The sequence below is a fragment of the Labrus bergylta genome, chromosome 18 (assembly GCF_963930695.1).
Source record: "Labrus bergylta chromosome 18, fLabBer1.1, whole genome shotgun sequence".
In the NCBI taxonomy this organism is placed as follows: domain Eukaryota; kingdom Metazoa; phylum Chordata; class Actinopteri; order Labriformes; family Labridae; genus Labrus; species Labrus bergylta.
Window position 1 is genome coordinate 12,852,195 of NC_089212.1, and position 20,049 is coordinate 12,872,243.

The window sequence follows — 20,049 nt, forward strand, 5'->3', positions numbered from 1 at the left end:
TGTTTGTCAGACTGACCCTAGGACACCAAACATAGAGGCCCTTTCTTTACAGAGGAAATATAAGGACTGAAATGTTTGCCGACACACCAAATGTAATACAGCTGCACATCCCAGCAGGACAGCTAACCCCATGAATCAACAGCTTCACTCCAGTGTCATATATAACACAGACAGCCATCAGCAGAGGGACACTTAATCTCCACCCTTGCAGTTTTCCATGACCGCTCGCTGCTAGCTGTTAGCTTCTGCTTGAGTCGGACTTTAGTTTTTTACATGGATGTGTATGATATATCATTTTCAAAATAAAACATGTGTTGGCAGCCCTGTTTCTGATGGACTGTATTTGAATGAGGCCTTTTCATCTGTGTGTGGTGGCTTGTACTGTATGCTGTGTAATGTGGACTTGCAGCGTCCTAGCTCTGGTGCTGATAGTCAGGTCTCAGTACTCAAATCACAGAGGATTGATAGGGATACAAAGAATCTATGACATATCAAAAGATGGGGGGAAATATCTCTGTAATCAGCCGCAGAGTCCCATCCATACATTCCTTGGCTGCATTCTGTCTCCAGACCATTGTCATCACCATGATGTGCTTTTTTCACAGCCGTTTTCCCCATAATCCTCAAGCACGCTGACTGCAGAGCTGCAATGTCGACAGTCAAAAAAGCAGCCTTTGAAGATCTGTATAGGACAACTGGAGAAGACACAGCGTAGACCAAAAAAAAATCTCTCCCTAAAGCGAGTAGTTTTTGTGGTCAGCCATTGTTAAAAAAAACTATTTTTTTGTGCTCTGATCTGAGGAGGAAAACTTTTTGTGCTGACTCACAAGGTCCTGAAGTTTGCATGTGTTTGGGCTCAGGCCTGAGGGATATTTGCGGTAATATGAAGTCAGGACACTTCACAGTGAAGATTTAACCTCCAGTGGAGAACTTCAATCTAGTCCTGCAGCAGCAGGAGAGATGCTCTCCTGCCCTGCAACAACCCTGATTGAGATTGGCCTCTAAATCGGCCAGATCAATCAGAGATTTTGAGTACCTGCAGCCAATCCAGTTGGCAGTTATCAGCGGCATCCAATCAGGTAATGAGGACATGAATGTTGGAATGGGAAGCAGACAATGCAACAGCTGAGCAGGACTAAGGAAGAGAAGTCATATCCAAGCCACGCTGTTTTGTCTTCCCCGTGTAGATCACTGTCTGTGGCCAATTGTCTTTGATCAGAGCAAGCGACTGATCCTCAGAGGCAGGGTGTCTGACTCAGAGATGGGAAATGAGGCACTGCGTTTTCGATCATATGAATTCTTTGCTTCAGGAAAACCACCCATAAATTGGCTCCCCCTGGAACTTGGCAACCCCTGAACCCTAAAAATCGAGTCGAAGTCTCCAGGATCTGGAGATGTTTACAGAAGAGTACATGGAAAATTTGTCGGCAAAACGTGTTCTCCCAAGGAATTAGTATCACTAGATGAATTAACAAAAATGCACAGTATTGTTGTTGAGTGATCTCCCGCATGTTCTCCGGGGAGGGACGAGGTACATTAGCCTGAGAAAGCGCCAGAGGATGACTTTCTGATTTGTGGTCCCTCTTTAGCAAGCATTCCTGGGGGAAATTTGAGAGAGACCATTATGCAAATCCACAGGTGCATGCCAAGACCAAATAACTGGACTTCTCCCTCCAAGTACTTCAAGATGCCTCTCTGCCTTCTCCTGATAGTGTTCAGACCACAGTGTGAGGACACACGCCAGGAACATGTGGGTGTAGCGTGGAGGGCCATGGGGCCTGCATGTCCACAGCCTTCAAGGAAAGCAATTAAAAAGGACTTTTAACTTGTAGAGTCCTTGATCAGACAATGTATGACTAAGGCTGCAAATATTCAGCCATGTAAGAGAGGTTATTCCCATCACATCTTGTGTTGATGGGGCTGTCAGTTATGCCACCATCTTCACATGTGGACAGGAAAGGGAGCCGTTGTTTTCCAGTTCGTTATTATCACATTCCATACACAGCAGAGCTCCCAAAAGATTGATTTCGTTACGCCTTCAGCTGACGTGAAAGCAGCAGGTTCGAATGAGCCTTGTTTATTTTCCTGTGTTGGTGAGGTATGTATTGTATGTGAGAGGAAATGAGAAATGTCTGTGATGGAGGGGAGATGAATTTGCCTGCTCTGTGTGGAAGGCTGAAAGTGTGAGGGTCAGACGAAGACAGGGAAGCTCCTCATCATCCTCTTCTGTTAAACCATCCCAGGAGATGTCAACAGAGGGAGAGGGGATCCTATGTTCATGTCGCATGTTCAGCTTCTGCCCCCTTGTGTCCAAAACGTGCACTCTGATGAAGTAGAGTGTTTAGCTGATGTCTTTATGGGGTTATACAAAGCCGATATGCAGAATAAGTGTCCTTATTCATGTATGTGTCGCAGTCTGTAGTTTTTCTTATTTTGGTCCTTCATTGCAACAAATGCCACATCGATTATGACCTCCTACAATGATTCTTCTTTGGTTTTAAAATGTCTCTTATTAACTATTCCCGGTCCTCTCACCATAGAACACAGTACTGGTATGATTTTAATTTTAATTTTAAATGAAAACAGTCAAAGTTGGGGTGCTGGTGGCACAGAGATTGGTGTGTGCGCCCCATGAATGGATGCTGTAATCCGCAAAGCAGGCGGCCCAGGTTTGAATCCAACCGCATGTCATTCCCCACTCTCTCCCTCTCCCTTATTTCCAACTCTATCCATTGTCCTATATCTCTCCAATAAAGGCAGAAAATGCCCAAAAATAATTATGAAAAAAAAAAAACACAACATAGTCAAAGTCATACTGAACCTAATATCACTGTGAAGAACACCTTTACTTGAACTCTTGGCAATTTCCAGATCCCAATCCCAAGGAAACACAGATCCTGATTTAGAAAACACTGGTCTATTCCCAGTTAAGAGTCATGGCTTTCAACCAATGACTCCGGTTCTGCCTGTTTAAATGAAGCTTTTCTTCCCTACTGATTCCCATTGTCAATAAAAGTTTGGTTTGTAAATATATACAATATTAGGTTTTGACATTCTGTATGTAAAGTGTTGAAAACATGTTTTGTTGTGATTTGGCACTATTTAACACAACTGATTGACTGACTGAAACGCTTAGCATTAAGTGCCTTCACCAAGTACAGATTTTATAGTAAGGTGCTGTATCATAATCAGTCAACGGTAATAGTACGGCTCTATAATGAACAAAATGAGATGAGGTGATTACAATGTAGTCCATCATTTTTATTCCCATAAACAAAGGGCCTGCAGTGCAGAGAATCTCAAACATTCATCAGCAGAGGCTCGCCATTAAAAAAGAAAAAAACAAGAAGTACCTCAGCTTCAAAGTCATAGGCAAATATTTCACATTATCTACATCGCTAAAAGTCTCAATCAGGACATCTAATCCAGAAACAACCCAAACATAAAACAGAGCATTTGCGCAAAAAAAAAGCAAAGCACTGAACAGGAACATAAAACTACAGGACATACTTCCTTCATATTGGATTTCTAATGGTTACATCTAATGGGACAACTAACACAAGTAATGCTTAAACCGCCTTTTCTTCTAATAAATATGGAATCAGCAATTGGTATCGGTGCTGAAAACGCCACCTCAATGTGACATTTTCATAAGCACTCGAAACATGTTCACTTTTCTCCTCAGTTCATAAGGTCAACATTGCACAACCCAAACGAACACAAATCAATGAACCCTTTAATACTGTTTGAACACTGCAATTAAAGCATCTGCAAAAGCTCGACAATTCCCAGGCAGGCGCTGTATTGGCTCTAGTGAACCGTGTGTTAATACAAACCTGCAGTACAGTCAAAAGTCTGAAATCTTTGCTGTTTCACACAATGCAGTTCAATCTCTTGGTGGCCCAGTCAAACTGTCCAACTGTTTCAACTGTCAACAATAATATAAAAAGGATCCTAACCTGCATCCAGAGTGCTCTTAAAGGGAACCTATTCAAATTATATTCAGAAAGTCATCAATCAATGTTTCCTTTTTGTTTCAGTCTAAACATGAATTTGTCTATATGCTCTACAGAGACGCTGACTGGCAGCACACACACTTACAAGAACAGCTAATGAACATGTAAACAATGAAACGGCAAAGGAAACTGCTACACAATTTTGAACAGAGGAATGAGAGAAAACAACTCATAAACAGCATTAAAGATAAATATGTTTACAATAACATAGACTGACAAACAGGGCATAATCTCCATGTGGATGATGTTTAGAGTTCACTGAGGGTGTGTCATATGGCTAAAAGTTGTATAGTCAGGACAGGAAGGAGGCATCTATTCACAAACTGTATATGCTTTAGTATATGTGTACTTCACCACACACGCCACACTTGTTTCTGAGGATGTGAAGGTGGCATAGGATTCTGAGGTAAACCCATAAAAGGCTGTGAATGTCAAAGGAACAAACAGCATAGATAACTCAATCTTTATAAACACGGGTCCTCCCAAACATCACACCAGCACTCACATCCACAGTGAGCCCTGAATGTACTTGTAGAAATGTCAGAATAGAACTATCACTTCTCTCAACTACACACCTCTCTGGATACAATCAGAGGCAAAGGGTATGAATAAGGCAGGTTGTAAAACATAACCAAAAAATAATAATAATAATATTTTCCACTGTATGTTTAAACCATATCATTTAAAAAAACATACATAAACAATAGAAATTAGTTGGCTTCTTTCTAAAAACCTTTCATTTCTGACTGAGAAAAAAAAAACTCAAATTATTTTAACTCTTCAACAAAACGTGCAATTATAAAGAAATCCCTTCTCCTTAAACATGAAATCAAAAGAACAAAATGAAAACCTCTGTATACACACTACTCTGTACAAGTATTGAAATAAAAGAGTGATATTATATATATTTACATACACACACATCAGTCCCTGATCGTTTAAGGCCAGTGCTGTACTTGCAGGCGTCCCTCACATTACGTGTAGGCTGCTGTCGCACTTAAGTGTTCCGCAGTTTGCAAAATGCAATAGAAGCAGTTATACAGTAATAATGAGGCCTTTGCTTTAACCTCTTCCAAACATATAAAACTAAGCTAACTTTAGCAATAAGAAATAAAACTAGCTCAAACATCCCCCTTTTCAGTAGTTTGTGTTTTCCTTTATACAAAAGAGATATATTAAGAGATATATTATGTACATACAGTAGCACTAAAGTTCATACGTTTGAGTTCCAGGTGCAGCACCGCCTTCCCTGTAATGTCCTCTCAATCCTGAGGAGTACTTGGAGAGAGTCACTCTGGGTGAGTCTGCCAAGAAGCATACTGATAAATACGGTCAAATGCAGGGAGCCTGTCCTCTCGAGCAAGTCTCCTCTTGTACTAGTGGAACCAGAGTCCCGGTGGTGTGAGAGTCAGAGCATGCCGAAGCCCTCACTGCCCTCACTGATGGCCAGCTTCAACATCTTGTGCAGCTCCTCGTAGGAGTCGTAGGTCGGGAGGCACAGCTGGTTAAAACTGGTCAGAAGAGAGGAGAGGATTACACACCGATTTATAAAAGTTCTATTATTATATAATGCAACATGTGATCAACAGAAAGGAAATAACATAAATAATGTCAAGATACGATTGTAGCCCAAGTACTACTGCTGTGCACAAATATATCTGCTACACCTTTGTGTTCAGCGACATGTTTTGTCATCGACATAATGCAAACAAAAATATTTTATTGTGAAAAAACTCACAAGAATACCATCCTGCTGCAGTAATTACTGCAAGAGCAGCTCATCTGTACTCATCCACCAATAAAAAAAATATTTTAAGACATACAAATCACAGAGTTTTGAAGAATGCTTTTTAAAACCACAAAGCCTAAACATTTTACATCTTTTTTTTTTTGTTTAGCCTTTTTCAACAAGAGAAGAAGAGTTCACAGGCATGCTGGCAGCTCTTTGGAGCACTACAAGGATACTGTAAGCCTAATGTTGTTCACAATGACAATGTGAACATCCTGATGTTTGGCACTTTAAGTGACTGTGTGAGTGTTTTCATGCAAGGTCAGGGTAAAATGTATTATCCCTGAGGGGCAATTTGCTTTACAGCCAGCAGTAAATCTGAAATACACACAATTAACAAAAACTACACACACCAAGGGGAAGGATTCATGCATACTAAAATGTGACGATTATAAATAAATACAGAGCTCAGCTAAATGTGGGAATTCTGCAAAGCTTTGCTTGTAATACAAATGTAACATTTTGTTGTTTCTTTTATGTTTCTATTTGTCAGCCATAGATTAGACATGATGGGATTAGAGGGAGTGAAATACAGAGTCATGTTCTCAAGCTGGAGAAAAACCAAAACTAAAGCGATTATGACAAAAGAAAAGTCGACTATCACTGAAATCCTAAAAAAGACAATAAAGTCTTCAACCTGCGTGAGACTAGAAAGCAAGGAGGTTGTGCAATGGTCAACAAAAAACAGACTGATCCATCCTGCTTTGATCATGAAGGTCTGCGAAATTAATTTAAGTTATTTCAGTTTTAACTAAGGGTATAAACTGACAAAAGATGAGGCATACAATACAAGAAGAGCATTGTTAGTTTAAGTATAACTGTGTGTGTTCTCCTACTCACCACGTGTGTGCAGTGGGCAGGGTGCTGTGTGTGGGGGCGGCTATGATCTGGAATGAGGGACATAAAGTGTTGAATCCCCCTGGGGGAAGCTGAGAGGAGCCGGTGGTGAACTGCAGCAGGCGAGCCAACTCCTCCTGAGTGAAGCTCGACACCACAGCCCAGAACCACTTCATCACCTGTAGCAAAAGAAAATAAACACACTCAGATGTTTGCTTCAGTGTCCGTCTGTCGGAAGAAAAGTGACGCAGAGAAATGACATACCTTCTCTCTGAAGTGCCACGACCCTCCGACTATCACCGCATGGGCCTTAAAGTCCTGAACATTTATATCCCCGGTGCCACACATCAACAGCTGAAGGAATTTAAAAGAAAAGGGTAAGAAAACAATTACCCAGTGTTCTTTTTAAGGATCAACAGGATTATATTATAAACATGCCACATACCTCCAGCTCGTTCTCATCAAATATGGCTAGCAGGTTTTCTGGAACGAGCTCATTCAAACCTGCAATTGATCAGGGAACAACATTTATTACACACAGGGTGCTGGCACAAAAAAAAGAGGGTTAGAACGCAGCTGTGCAAGTTCCCTCACCTTTCAGGAAGTGTTCCACCTCATCCCTCACCTGGCTCGCCAGTCTGTACTGGGCCAGCAGGTTGAGATAATGCATCTTGTTTTCATTGGTAACAGCTATCTGAGCTCCCCCTGATATCAGCTCCACCACCTGCAAGCGAGCATGTTGCAGGATATAAATGTCACACAAATTATATAAAACAATCAACAACACAGGACATTAAAAATGTTTCAAATCCTGCTTCCAACAAAGGGAAGATGAAGAGGCAGGATAAGACTGTGTAAGAGTCCGGACCTTTCCCGACCCGTTACATTTATTTATACAGGTTTAACACATGTGTTTGGCCGTCACACACTCGTAAGCATTAGTGCAAAAGTTTCGGCAATTAATCTTAGAGTAAAAAAAAAAAACGTATTTAGAGGAATACATGCGTGTCTAATTAAAGAGAAGTAGCTTTGACTCTGTTTCAACATGTGGAGTTAAACTTGTTGTATGGTATTTAATAAATGAGCAACAATGTTTCAAAAGGACCATTGATGCCAAACGTTATTGATCCAGAATCGTGTACACACAATGCTCCCCCCTCGTAAAGGACGACGACGTGCTCGCCAAACAAGCAATATGGTTTCTCTTGTTTGGATTATTGCTCCTATCTGGCCTGAAATGACGTGATGAAAGCGGACGCTCTCTTCCAAAAAGAGTTGCCTCACCTTCTCCAGCTGTCCCGACTTGCTGTACTTCTCCTCTGCAAACACCAGGTCCATTTCACTCACGTCATTGTTTAGGATGAAGCACACTTTAGTTTTGTAGAACTCCTGGTCATCCGTCTCGAAATACTGCGTGTGGAAAGTTAGCGGCAAACACAGGAAAAATGACGTTTTTTAAAATAAACACGGCACTTCATCTTCTCTGTGTAGGATAGAAAGATGATCCGGAGGTCGGCTTTAGCTCGCAGCTTTGAAACCTAAGGAAGTTGGATAAACAGCAAAACATGCTGGCTGGGTCTCCATGACCTAAATAAGGCCAAGAAACGATTCAGCTTTCTTGGCTTTGTGAGGAATGTTAAGAGTGATGAGAGGGACCGGCTGACAGCAGAAGGTAAACAATGAAAACACGACGTTACGCCATCTGAACAAAACATATTTTCTATGGGAGTGTACTGTGTTCCTTACCTTATAGTTCATCCTGAGGCCAATGATCTGGGCCAAGAAGGAACGTGTAAAGCGAGCTCGGACCAGCTGTTTGTAGGCCCCACCCAGAGCAGACTCATACAGGCACTTCCCCACTATGCGACCGGCAAACTCGTACATCTTTAGACGCAGGTGTGACGGCCGCTCAGCGTTTGGGTGCACCTGGGAAATGACAATAAGGCCTTTCATGTACAGAACTGCGCATCAGTGAGTGGCTTTTAACGCACTTAGAATGTTGAACTTACGAGGCCCTGGTTGTTGTCACTGAAGCGGGTGAAGAACTGGTTGGAGGTGTCAAAGAGGGTCTTACAAATTAGCTCGAACCACTCCCTGCGAGGCCCTCCCCAGTCCAGAGCTGCAGGGAAACGTCACAAGTGTTTAGCTGTGTGGTACTTTGTTAGTCACTTCTATCAAGACATCATTTCATGAACTAAAAGGGCATCGTAAAATGACATGTTCGGCTGAGTCAAGAATCACATTCTCAGTCATTCCCCTCCTTACTCCCTAACTAGAGTTCTCTTTAGAGGACTATATAGTGAGCTCATTAAAAACACTGTGTACACGATTACCCATGTCGCCGGACGCCAATAAAGACGTCATTGCCGCCACACAATAAAATGTGCAGCTCAGTGCCAGCCAGAAAGCATTAACAAATAAAGATAACTAAAATTATACTAAGAGTATCATCACAAATAACTAAATATAATAAAATGCAGTATTTTCAATTAATTAAACAAACCATATTTTCACAATAAGACTGATTTATTTGTTTTGTACATACAGACGTCTGTCTGGTTTGATTTTACAACACAATGCATGATGGTATATATTACTTGGTAAGTGACCATCAGTTATACACGGCTTTTCACAATGCATTGTGGGACCATTATTTAGGGTACAATAATTTCCACGTCATTCAGATAGCACCACAAATTGGCCAATACCCTTTAAAGGGTATACTCAAGACCTACCTTTCTAGTAGAGCTTTTAACTGAACCTCATTTCATCTAGTTTTATTACATTTTGAACCTCCTGTGTTTCCTCATTTAGAATAAATGATAGCGTTTCCTCAGTGCCTGTTCTTATCTAGTTATTCTTACCTTAGTTTTTGGATTGTGGGATAGGGGTGGGGGAGGGAGTCATGTTGTTGCTGTTTGATTTATGTTGCTGTAAAGCACTTTGGGATACATTTGTTGTATGAAAAGTGCTATACAAATAAAGTTTGATTGATTGATAGATATAGTGTACAATAAAGAACTATACATACTTTATAGTGTACTTTAAAGTGTTACACGAAACACTACAGTGTGTGTTTTAGTACTTTATAGTGTACTTTAAAGCAGTGTTTCTCAAATGGTGGGTCGGGACCCAAAAGTGCGTCGTGGAGCCATTTTCAGTGGGTCGCGGATATGTGCCTGGAAACTATTGTGTCAAAAAGTTTATTAAGCGCTTTTAATTTTATTCTATTTTTTGTCTTTGTTCTGTCTCTTTTTGTACCCTCTGAGGTCCACATGGCACCATTTTTCATTGAACTAATCTGATTGGTTAAAAAATATCTGAAATTCAGTTCTTGATTTTTCATGAGGGATTTGGTGGTGGGTCCTGAGGCTAGACCAGTTGAGAACTACTGCTTTAAAGTATTATTCCTGTTTGTCTGCTGATCTGTTGTTTGTCACATGTGAGTTGTCAGAAAGCTGCTGTGACTGAGTTTGTTTCCTTATGATTATCTTGACTTTGGGTTGGGTTAGGGTAACCTTACCCTTGACATTTTAATGACTTTGGTAGGCTGGGAAACTGAATAGCCCTTCTGGGATGAATCTATATAGTCAGTTTGGGGTGATTACAGACACAGCCTCTGTTTACCTTCTTCATCCTGAAACACGACCTCGAAGTTCTTGCTCCAGTCTGACACAGAGAAGTTCCTTGTGGCCTTCAGTGACTAAGCAGCAGTAAAAGGGAGACTCTGATTAAAACTGAGCCACATGACTGACTAATGATGAAATCACATGCCAATTATGTTTTAAAAAATAACTTATGAAATAGACTTTTTAATAAGGAAAGCAGCACTCACAGAATCGAGGATGGAGTGTCGGGTTATTTTTAGGCAGGTCTTGGTGCGAGGTCTCTTGGAGTGGATTTGCCTGAGTTCACGTTGAAAGAAGTTCACCTTATCTTGGAACATTTCTGAGCCACCTAAGGACAAAACCATGAAATTACTGTCTCTGTCTTAATAAAAGACATCATTCATTAAGTACAGCTTGAGGATAAAGCAATTAAATTAGGCGAAAACAGACCAATGTTTTTGTGCAGGAAGCGAATGAATGTGGCAGCCATGATGTTTCGGTCTTTGCAGCTGAGCTCCACTGGAGGTTGAATCCCATCATCCACCACTAGCGTTAGGTACTTGTGAACTGGGTCAGGACCATAATAAGTAAACTAAAATAAAGTAGAAGTTTTCCATTAGCTTATTAAACAGAATAAGAGAGGCCTGTGCTTCAGGGTTGATCTAAAATCTGTTCTGTTTACCTTCGTTCCTGGACACACTCGAAAGGTGAAAAGGCGCCATGGAATAATTTTCAGGTAGAACTCCTTCACAGATAATTGCTGTTTGAAATAAAAGTCAGAGTGGGTGTCATCTTACATTTACGCACTTTGCATTCTGCCTTCTGAAATATAAGATCTCTGAATTTTTGTTAGAGGTTTACTTTTTAGCTTTTTATGATTATTTGAGGGATAGGACAGTGGATAGTCAGAAATCGGGGAGAGAGAAAGTGGGAAATGCCATGCAGAAAAGGAGCCACAGGTTGGATTTGAACCCAGGCTGTCCACCTAGAGGACCACATCCTCCGAACATGGGGCGCGTGCTCTAACCGATAGGCTACCGGTGCACCCAGATCTCTTCATTTCTCATGCTCACAAATCCAAAAGTTGCAGAAAAAGAATGATTAAACCTAACCTACTCTTACCTTTGGCGAAATGTAACAGTAGACCTTTTTTGGCTTCTTAACCTTCTCAGGTTGTCCCTCCACAGGAGAATCATGCTCGTCCTCCTCCTCTCCCATAGAGGGCCTCCTCTGAGGAGCTAGCAGAGAGGAGGCTGGTAACTGCCAGGAGGAGCTGCTGTAGTTCCCACTGCTGTACAGATACGCCTCAAAGTAGATACTTATGCCTGGAGTGGACACATTCTTCTCCACACAGGCCTTCTCATTCTCTACAAAACACAGTCAAAATACAAATATGAGGCTTTAAAAGTATCACTGTATGTCTGGGCTCAGTTTCTATAAGGGCAGTTGTCTTAGCAGCTCACCACTGAGAACAATAATGTCAAATTCCCCGTTGCTGAGCGGCTGGTCCTTGTAGGAGATGCAGGCCCTAAAACAGCCCGTCTTCCTCAGGGTCAGTCTCAGCAGAACCTGGCACTGCTGCTTGTTAAGAGTAACCGACTTACTGCAGTACTCCTCCAGACTGTCATCATCCACTGTGCCCAGCTGGAAGAACAGGAACAATCAAATGACTCCAAGCTCAGGATTTTGGAAATACATGGATAGAATAACAAATCAGTAAAGGCCCACAACTATGCAATTAAAAACAATATACTGTCTTTGTTTTCGTAACAGTCAAGAGAGAAATCTTCAAAATAAAGTTGAATGCGTTAGAGAAAAAGAGGTTTGTTGCCTTACAGAGTGCACATGGACACTGTAGTTAGTTTCATCTGTGAGAGATGTGGAGTTGCTGGTGGGGTTTCCGTACTCGTCCCGTGGCTCAATCTGCAAAGTGTGCTGTTGGCAGTTTGTTAGCACCAGCGTGGAGAAATGGTAGGCTATCTTGGTTTTGGATGGAACAACTGTGCCTGAAGTGGAGAATAGAGAACAGACAAATACTCAATCAGTAATAGAAACATTGACAGATCAAATTTCGGGTTGAACAGAAAACAGACAGTAGTAATACCTGGCTGAAATATCTTGTAGTAAGGGCTGTAGGCCACATTGAGGCCACCCAGCTTGACAGCGACCTCGTATCGTCCGGCCTTGCGCACTGTGAAGGCCACTTTGACAACATTGGACTCAGGCTCTTGTAAAACCTCCTGTGTGACAGGAATGTCCAAGGCCAGCTCAATGTGGGTGATGTTGACCCGCAGTCCTACAGGCCGATGGGCTGGGAAAGGCTGTCCATTCTTATAGAACAGCTGAGGACACAAGAGAGAACAGAGAGTCATTTAATATTGAGAACAAACAAGTTTACTTTCAATTTCATAACACTAAAGAGCATATGCACCCCCCCCCCCACCATTTGGAAATCAATGATTTGAAGTCACATCTTATATATGAAAAATCAGGAATTCAGCACTTATCCGGAAAAACTACATCCCACATCTATAGCTTAGGCACACACATAAGGAATTAGTTATCACCTGAACCCTGAAGCTCATAGTCTGCCCCACTTCCTGCGGTTCCTTCCAATCCCAGGACACCTTGCAGGAGCGAGGGTCCAGGTAGTTCCCCCTGACGTAGTCATAGATGCTGCGGTCACCGCGTCGCCCTGGATCCTCATTCTGCAGGAAGCTGACAACTCTCGCTGCAAGCTCACAGAGGAACTTGATGGTGAAGACAAATGCTATGATGGAAACAGTAATTCCACCTGCAAAAGACGACAAGGAGCACAGGGAGACAAGCTGTTGAATCGTACGTCGTGTGTTTGTTTTAGTGGTGAGTTAACCTGAAACCAAGATAGAGTAAAGATTACAGTGTGACAAAGTACTGCAACATGGTTCAATGTTTATGTATGCAGAGAGAGAGAGAGAGATTAAGACTGAGTCACTTATTAGTAAATCCAAACATTGAACTCACCAATCACGTAAAACATGAGGTCCCTTATCAAGAAGCACAGCGCCACAGTACAGCCAAATATAAGAGCTCCAGCTGAAAGGAAGAGGGCACATTATAACCAGGAACAATTACAAAGAAGACAAACACAGCGCCTAATCTGAACCTGATGGTTACTTTTTTATGACTTTATTTTTTAAAGATCATCAAGTCATTCTTTTATGATTTTTTTAAACATCAGGTTGGACAGGACTGAGGCAGGACGACATTGTACTTCACACAGAGCCAAAAATATGATGTTATTAGTGGCCAATGTGGCGCTTTGAACGGCAAGAATACCAGTGTAACAAGGGTCGAGGTTTTGCAACAGGAATGCTAAAACCTGACAACATTTTACTCATTTAATAATGAGTCACATCTACCCACAATAAAAGTGGCTGCTGTGTTGTTATGAGAGAAGAGAGGACAAAAACAAACGCATGCTGATGTCATAAAGATGAAGCAACACTGAACTTCTCCATTAGAATGTTGGGACTCTTGTTGTAACACCATTTGTGAAAACACTTGACAACACTTAGCAACAGTGCAATCCAGCGTGTGTTTACATCTTACAGCTCGATGCTCTATTTAAAAACATTGTTTTGACACTCTACAGCTGCGGGAAAACAAGAGGCGGAAAAATGACCAGGATCTCACCAAGTGACCACTTTTCATTCAGACGCCTCTCAGCAAGACTGTGTACCAGCCGGATCTCGTAGTCCTGGTCCCTATTCCCCCTGGACGTCTGGAGGATCTTGATGCCTGTGGACAGCTTGATGTAGTCTTCGTAGTAGTAGCCCCAGGCAGCTAGAGACAGCTGCAGCTGACTGTCTAACTGAGACAGGTCATCCAGATTCAAACAACCCAATGTCTTTAGCCTGTAGGAGAAACAAAAGTAAAAGTAGAATGAAGTAGATAAGAGAAACGGAAGAATAGATGAATCATTTAAAAAGGTTGGACGCTTAAGAAAGAAACCCTACCACAACTGCTCATTGTTACGCCACATCTATTGGGCAAGACTGCTGACTTTTCTGCGTACAACTAGTTGTCCAATATGCTAAACAAACAGAAGTTTTTATGAACCTCTTTGGGTACTACAAAGGCAATTTTTTTCTTTTAAAATGTGCCACTAGGAACTAGGCTCAGAAAAAAATAATCATGGGACTTTTTTTTCATAAATACAGAAATGACACCATTTCCAACAAAGCTCCCTAACATGACTAACTTGTAATAGACAAGCGTGAAAATGGAAATTTACTGTCATTCTGTTCCTGCACTGATTTTACAGTGTGTGGTGATGATAATTATCCATCTTGTGTTTGAGATCAGTCACAGTGATGCCGCTGGATTCAAAACTTTAACCTTTAGTAAACTCAATTTGTTTTACTCTTTCTGTATTCTTGTGTGACTAATTATCTGAGAAGTGATGAGAGGCTTAGGTTGCTCTTTAACATCAAATTTCAGTTTAACATTCTTACCCGAGAAATCTGAGCATAGGTCCTCTTTTGTTTCTAATTACACAGCCAATCACTGAACTGAATCTTAAACCGTGTGAGTGGTAAAGGCTTTAAGTTCTTCTTTTTAACCCCCGGGACCTATGACCTTCAAAATGTCACATTGTCCCATAAAAAAATGTCTGTTTGTCCCCTTTATAACACGATGACCATGACATGATTACATGCCTGACAAAAACTGCTGACCATTAGAAACAATAAAGCTGACTTTTCTTTGTAAACTAAGACAGGATGGACCGGCATCATTTAGATGCAAGCAACTACTTACTGATCATATTAATGGTCTGATGACATCAACAGAGAGCACTAAACACAGACACAAACATCTGCATTGCTGCAGGGTCTCACATGAACAGTGTAAGAATACTTCTACTGCAGTGACCCTCTGAAACACTGCAGCCTCCACAGCTTAGTGTCAGCAAACTCAGCTAGCCATGAAAGGAGAGACTGCCCTCAAGTGGACAGACACGAACGTACACAGTATTAAACAGCATAACCCCACTACAACCACATTGCCAATTTACAAAAAAACATTAACCTATACGAAGAAAAATAAACATTTATAACAAAGGTAACCATTCCCCAAGGGGGAAAACTGCTCACAACTGTTCGCCAACATTGAGATAAATATTGAGGCTTAGATGTTTTATTACTTACGTTTGATAATAGTGCTCCAGGTTCTGGGAACAGAGCCACTCCTGGAAGGCAAAGTCTCGGAGCAGCTGGATGTGGGCGTCCGCAATCTCCCTCCAGTACTGCTGTTCCTTCACCACCTCTTCCAGGCGACTTAGTACACTTAGGCTCAGCTCCTCCAGTGTCTGTACATCTGGATGACACAAAAAAAAAAAAAAGCACATGAAAACCTCAATCACAGACCAGTCAACAAATCAGCATCAGTAATGCCCGGGAACAGACTTAAATACCCATTAGAGTATTGAATATTCAGTGCCCCCCCCCCCCTATACCCCACCCCAAAAAAATACCAGGGTCAAAGTTACTAGAAACAACATCTACTTGCATTAAACATAGTTCAATTCCAAATATTAAACTGATCCTAAATATTCCTGCAACATCTCTGCATGGTGCTCTAAAATAAAAAAACATCATGGTTGGATTAACTGTCCTGTCCTTAATGGAACCCTATAAAGATGTGTTTTGACAGAAGCACCTTTATTCAAAAAAGTCAGGTCACTGCCTTTCATTACCCCGGATGAGCTGATTAACAAACACTCTTTGTTGTTGTTGTTGTTGTTGTTGTTGTTGTAGAAGTCAACAAATGGAATTTAAATGTAAACCCACTGACCTTCAAATAAGTGTCTGTATTGAGCGAGGCTATGTCCTTGGAGCCATTCCTCAATCTGACTTTCTTTGCCTTTCTTCCAGCGCACTTCCCAGAAGAAGATCCACGACACGGAGCAGAAGAGGAAGGTCAGGAAGAAGCGGCGGTCCATCAGACCATCTTTCAGCCTTCACTGAGACCCCCCCCCCCCTTTTGTGCTCTCAAAAAAAAGGAAAACTGCCACTTGACAGGTGGCTAGTCAGGTCTCCTACAAAACAAAACCAACGCTTAAGCATAAAAAATATGACATAAAAAAACAAAAAACAAATATTAAACCCCAAAGCTTCAGAATAAATTGCTCTTCCAAAAAAAAAAGAAAGCGTGAATAATCCAAGAGTCAGTTTAGACAAGTGTTGCCTGATGGGAGAATAGCATGAAATATAATCCACAAACACTAAATAATGCATGCAAGAACTTCACTAAAGAATGGACACAAGACAAACCATACTATCAAAGTCAAAGAACTCAAGTCAATTACACTCTGAATCACAAACAACAACAGAACAAATGAAGGTGAATTTACGGGGAAAAAATGATGAAACCTGCAGAAAGTGTTAACCCCGTTATCCAGCCTCCATCCGCTGCCCGATACAAACTACACGACAGCCGGATAACTAGCGAACCCAAAACATCTGACTGTAGTCCAGTTTACCCGGAATGCTACTCGAAATACAATGAACACAGACAGAAGAACAACTGCAATATCATCAAATCTCTCTTGACAGCAGGAGCGCAGCGTAATGATGGGGGCTTAACAACAGTTAGCCAAGTTAGCCATCTATATCAGCGTATTTACTCCACTCTTCACACAACCCGGCTGTCAAAGAACACACAGCAACATGGTCATGAGAGACCACTTCCATTAGCACAGTTACTCAAAGCAAAAAAAAACATGCACAAAATTGCAATAATCTCACTTGATGGCTGCACCGCATCTACCTTCGTCGGTGAGGCATTAGCTTAGCAAACGGAAGGAGAAGAAGAAGAAGAAGAAGAAGCGCAGATAGGTGTCGATTGTTGATTACGTCACAAGTAGACGCAGCGACACACACGAGGGGAAGGTGGGGGGGATACTTTTCACTCGTCTGCGTTTTCACGTCGAACCATGGTTTGTAACCTCTTAATGTTTTATAAATACTACGACTGTCTTGCTAACTGTTGTCCGCTGAATTGCTGTACTATCGTAGTTCGGCGATGTTTCTGTTTCCTGGGCTAAGTTAGCTAATGCTGCCCTGTCCATGTCCACACGTACACACGCAGCTTTTCGTGATAATATCTTGTGCTATAGCCTAATTTAAAATCATCAATGTCAATACGGTGGCCACAAGATTTACGAAATTCAATCGGCAACTGTCTCATGTTAAATTCTGACTATGAATGTAATGCTAAGATAATCAATTTAGTGTTTTTGTTCTGTGTTCATTGTACCTGATAGTTACTCTACTGGTCTAAAAGCCTCAGCAATTAAATCAAACATCTGTTTTGTTTTCCCTTTTGATGAAACGTTACGATGTGAAGACTGTTGACATTTCACCTTGTGATGCTTAAATTCTGTGTACACTTTAAAAACTACTGATACTGATGGATGTAACCCCTTTTTTTTTTTTTTTTTTTTTTTTACTTCTAGGCGAAAGCAAAAACAAAGAAGTTTGCTGCGATGAAGAGAATGATTAATCTGAAAGACAATAGATTGTGAGTTTTCAAATGTTCATGTTTTCTCGCCAAAGTCCCCATTTGTTCAAGAAAATGATTCACAAAACAGTTCCCTGTATTTAATCCATCTTTCAACAAAGCTTTTAATTGTTGTGTGCGGCACTATGATTCACCTTTTTTTTTTTTTTTGTAGAAAGGAGAAGGATCGTTCTAAAGCAAAAGAGAAAAAGAAGAAAGATCCATCTGCACTGAAGGAAAGAGAAGTGTAAGTTGGCCTCACTTAAGCTTAAGTTAGATGTTTGCTTTTAGGGGAGCTCTTTAACCTGACTTCTTCTAACTTTTTTGGGCAGGCAAAAGCATCCGTCATGCCTCTTCTTCCAGTACAATACACAGCTTGGTCCACCGTACCACATTCTAGTCGACACCAATTTCATAAACTTCTCCATCAAGGCCAAACTGGATATTGTGCAGTCTATGATGGATTGCCTGTATGCCAAATGTAAGTACTGTTGCAAAGGGTCTTTCTATGTACTTTTTGTAGAAAATGGTTCAGAATGTTGTTTTGTTTTTTTAAATAACCATGCTGTTTGTTTGTTTTTTTTGCAAATGATTTCACTGTAGGTATCCCACATATCACAGACTGTGTGATGGCTGAGATTGAAAAGCTTGGAATGAAGTACAGAGTTGCACTTCGGTACGATCTTCTGAATATAAAACGACACTTGTCCCTGACAGCGTTTGAGATAACCACTTCTCTTATTTTGTCATTTCAATGGCTTCTACTATTTGTTTGTATTGCAGGATAGCCAAAGATCCGAGGTTTGAGCGCCTACCGTGCACCCACAAGGGAACATATGCTGATGACTGTTTAGTGCAAAGAGTGACACAGGTAATGTCTGTTATTACTTCCTAAACCTCTAAAAGTAAAAAAAGGACAAATTAGCACAAATTAGAGGTGATCTTAGGAACCAGGCAAGTAATAGCTTGAAACATTTACAATACGGAAGTGGTTGGTTCGATTAACGTTTTTCATGTTGAGCAAATTTTCAAATAATTGTACTCTTTACTGCTGACTGTGTTGTTTTCTTCTGCTGCGTTTGTATTGCAAAAACAGCCTCATACATTTAGTTGTGCTATTAATCCAGAAACAGTCACCATGACAGAAGACTCAGCCCTCTTCTCATTTGCGTTCTCTACTCAGAGGCCCCCTGTACCCAAACCAAACCAAACCAAACCAAACCAAACCAGTATGTTCAGTTGTATATAGCATGGTCAGACATCTAATCTTGGGTGAATGTGTTAACAATTAAAACAACTGCATTCCAGCTTCTTGAATAGTGTATGCTGGCTAACTGGTTCACTTAATGTGACTTGTCAAATTTAGTTTTACTTGAGCTTTAGTAGGATGAGGTGTACCTGTATTGATATGCACTATATTGCATTTATATTGCAGCACTCTTGATTTGTTCTGCAGCTGAATATAATGCATCATTTTTTTTCACAGCACAAGTGTTATATCCTTGCTACTGTGGACAGAGATCTGAAGAGAAGAGTCAGGAAGATCCCCGGGGTCCCCATCATGTACATCTCAAACCACAGGTAACACTTTAAAGAATTTAGCATAAACATATGTCAGATATTTGTCTTTTTTTTAAGTATAATCTGAGATTTTATAGTGGAGTCAGTAAAGACTTGTCAGTGTCAAAAACATTGCTTAACGGATGTTTCTTTTCTTTTTCAGATACAATATTGAGCGGATGCCTGATGACTATGGTGCACCAAGGTTTTAATATTCCTACAACTGGGACAGAGCTGTAAATAGACGGAGGTTTCTTGTTGAATATCACTTTTCCTTTTATGTAATTCAAAGATGGTGTGAGGTTTTGATTTGGCTTGGTGGGCTGTGTTAGAGCAAACTGAAAATAACTTTAAGTTTTCATATTCCATTAAAACATTTTGTGACAAGAATAAATGGATTGTTGTTTTAATTCATGTCATCTTTGGAGTCCTGAGGGTCTTGACCCAATAACTTCGGTCTATTTTCCATCATTTTTTCCCTACAACGCCACGTATTGAAAAACATAAAAGCAAACAGGTTAATGTAAATGTTACACTATTTTACCTTTAAAAACAAATGACAAATTAATCTCTAAATCAAACACCCCAGGATGTCTTTTAGAGCCTAGTAGTTTTTTTCTTTCATTGAATCAATCTCTGAATAAATATGTTAATTCTTCCTCCACAATGAAACTGTATAATTAGACAAGTTAATAAT

At 40.8% G+C, this 20,049-nt stretch overlaps 2 protein-coding genes across 2 annotated transcripts; one reads left to right on the forward strand and one right to left on the reverse strand.

Annotated features, from left to right (window-relative positions):
- Nucleotides 1-3,240: 3,240 nt before the first annotated feature.
- Nucleotides 3,241-17,131, reverse strand: arel1 (apoptosis resistant E3 ubiquitin protein ligase 1). The gene is made up of 22 exons (XM_020630023.3): nt 17,039-17,131; nt 16,086-16,329; nt 15,440-15,608; nt 13,926-14,146; nt 13,254-13,325; nt 12,818-13,044; nt 12,355-12,592; nt 12,087-12,256; nt 11,714-11,894; nt 11,373-11,617; nt 10,933-11,010; nt 10,701-10,842; nt 10,478-10,599; nt 10,270-10,345; nt 8,652-8,761; nt 8,389-8,568; nt 7,927-8,052; nt 7,237-7,366; nt 7,088-7,146; nt 6,907-6,996; nt 6,646-6,821; nt 3,241-5,527 (listed from the first exon to the last, which is right to left on the reverse strand). Exons 2-22 carry the CDS (start codon nt 16,231-16,233, stop codon nt 5,425-5,427), a joined length of 3,063 nt encoding a protein of 1,020 aa, XP_020485679.1. The 5' UTR covers nt 16,234-16,329; nt 17,039-17,131; the 3' UTR covers nt 3,241-5,424.
- On the forward strand, nt 17,101-19,762 carry fcf1 (FCF1 rRNA-processing protein). Its single transcript, XM_020630109.3, has 8 exons — nt 17,101-17,229; nt 17,749-17,813; nt 17,968-18,039; nt 18,125-18,273; nt 18,396-18,468; nt 18,576-18,663; nt 19,279-19,373; nt 19,516-19,762. Exons 1-8 carry the CDS (start codon nt 17,227-17,229, stop codon nt 19,562-19,564), a joined length of 594 nt encoding a protein of 197 aa, XP_020485765.1. The 5' UTR covers nt 17,101-17,226; the 3' UTR covers nt 19,565-19,762.
- Nucleotides 19,763-20,049: the final 287 nt, after the last annotated feature.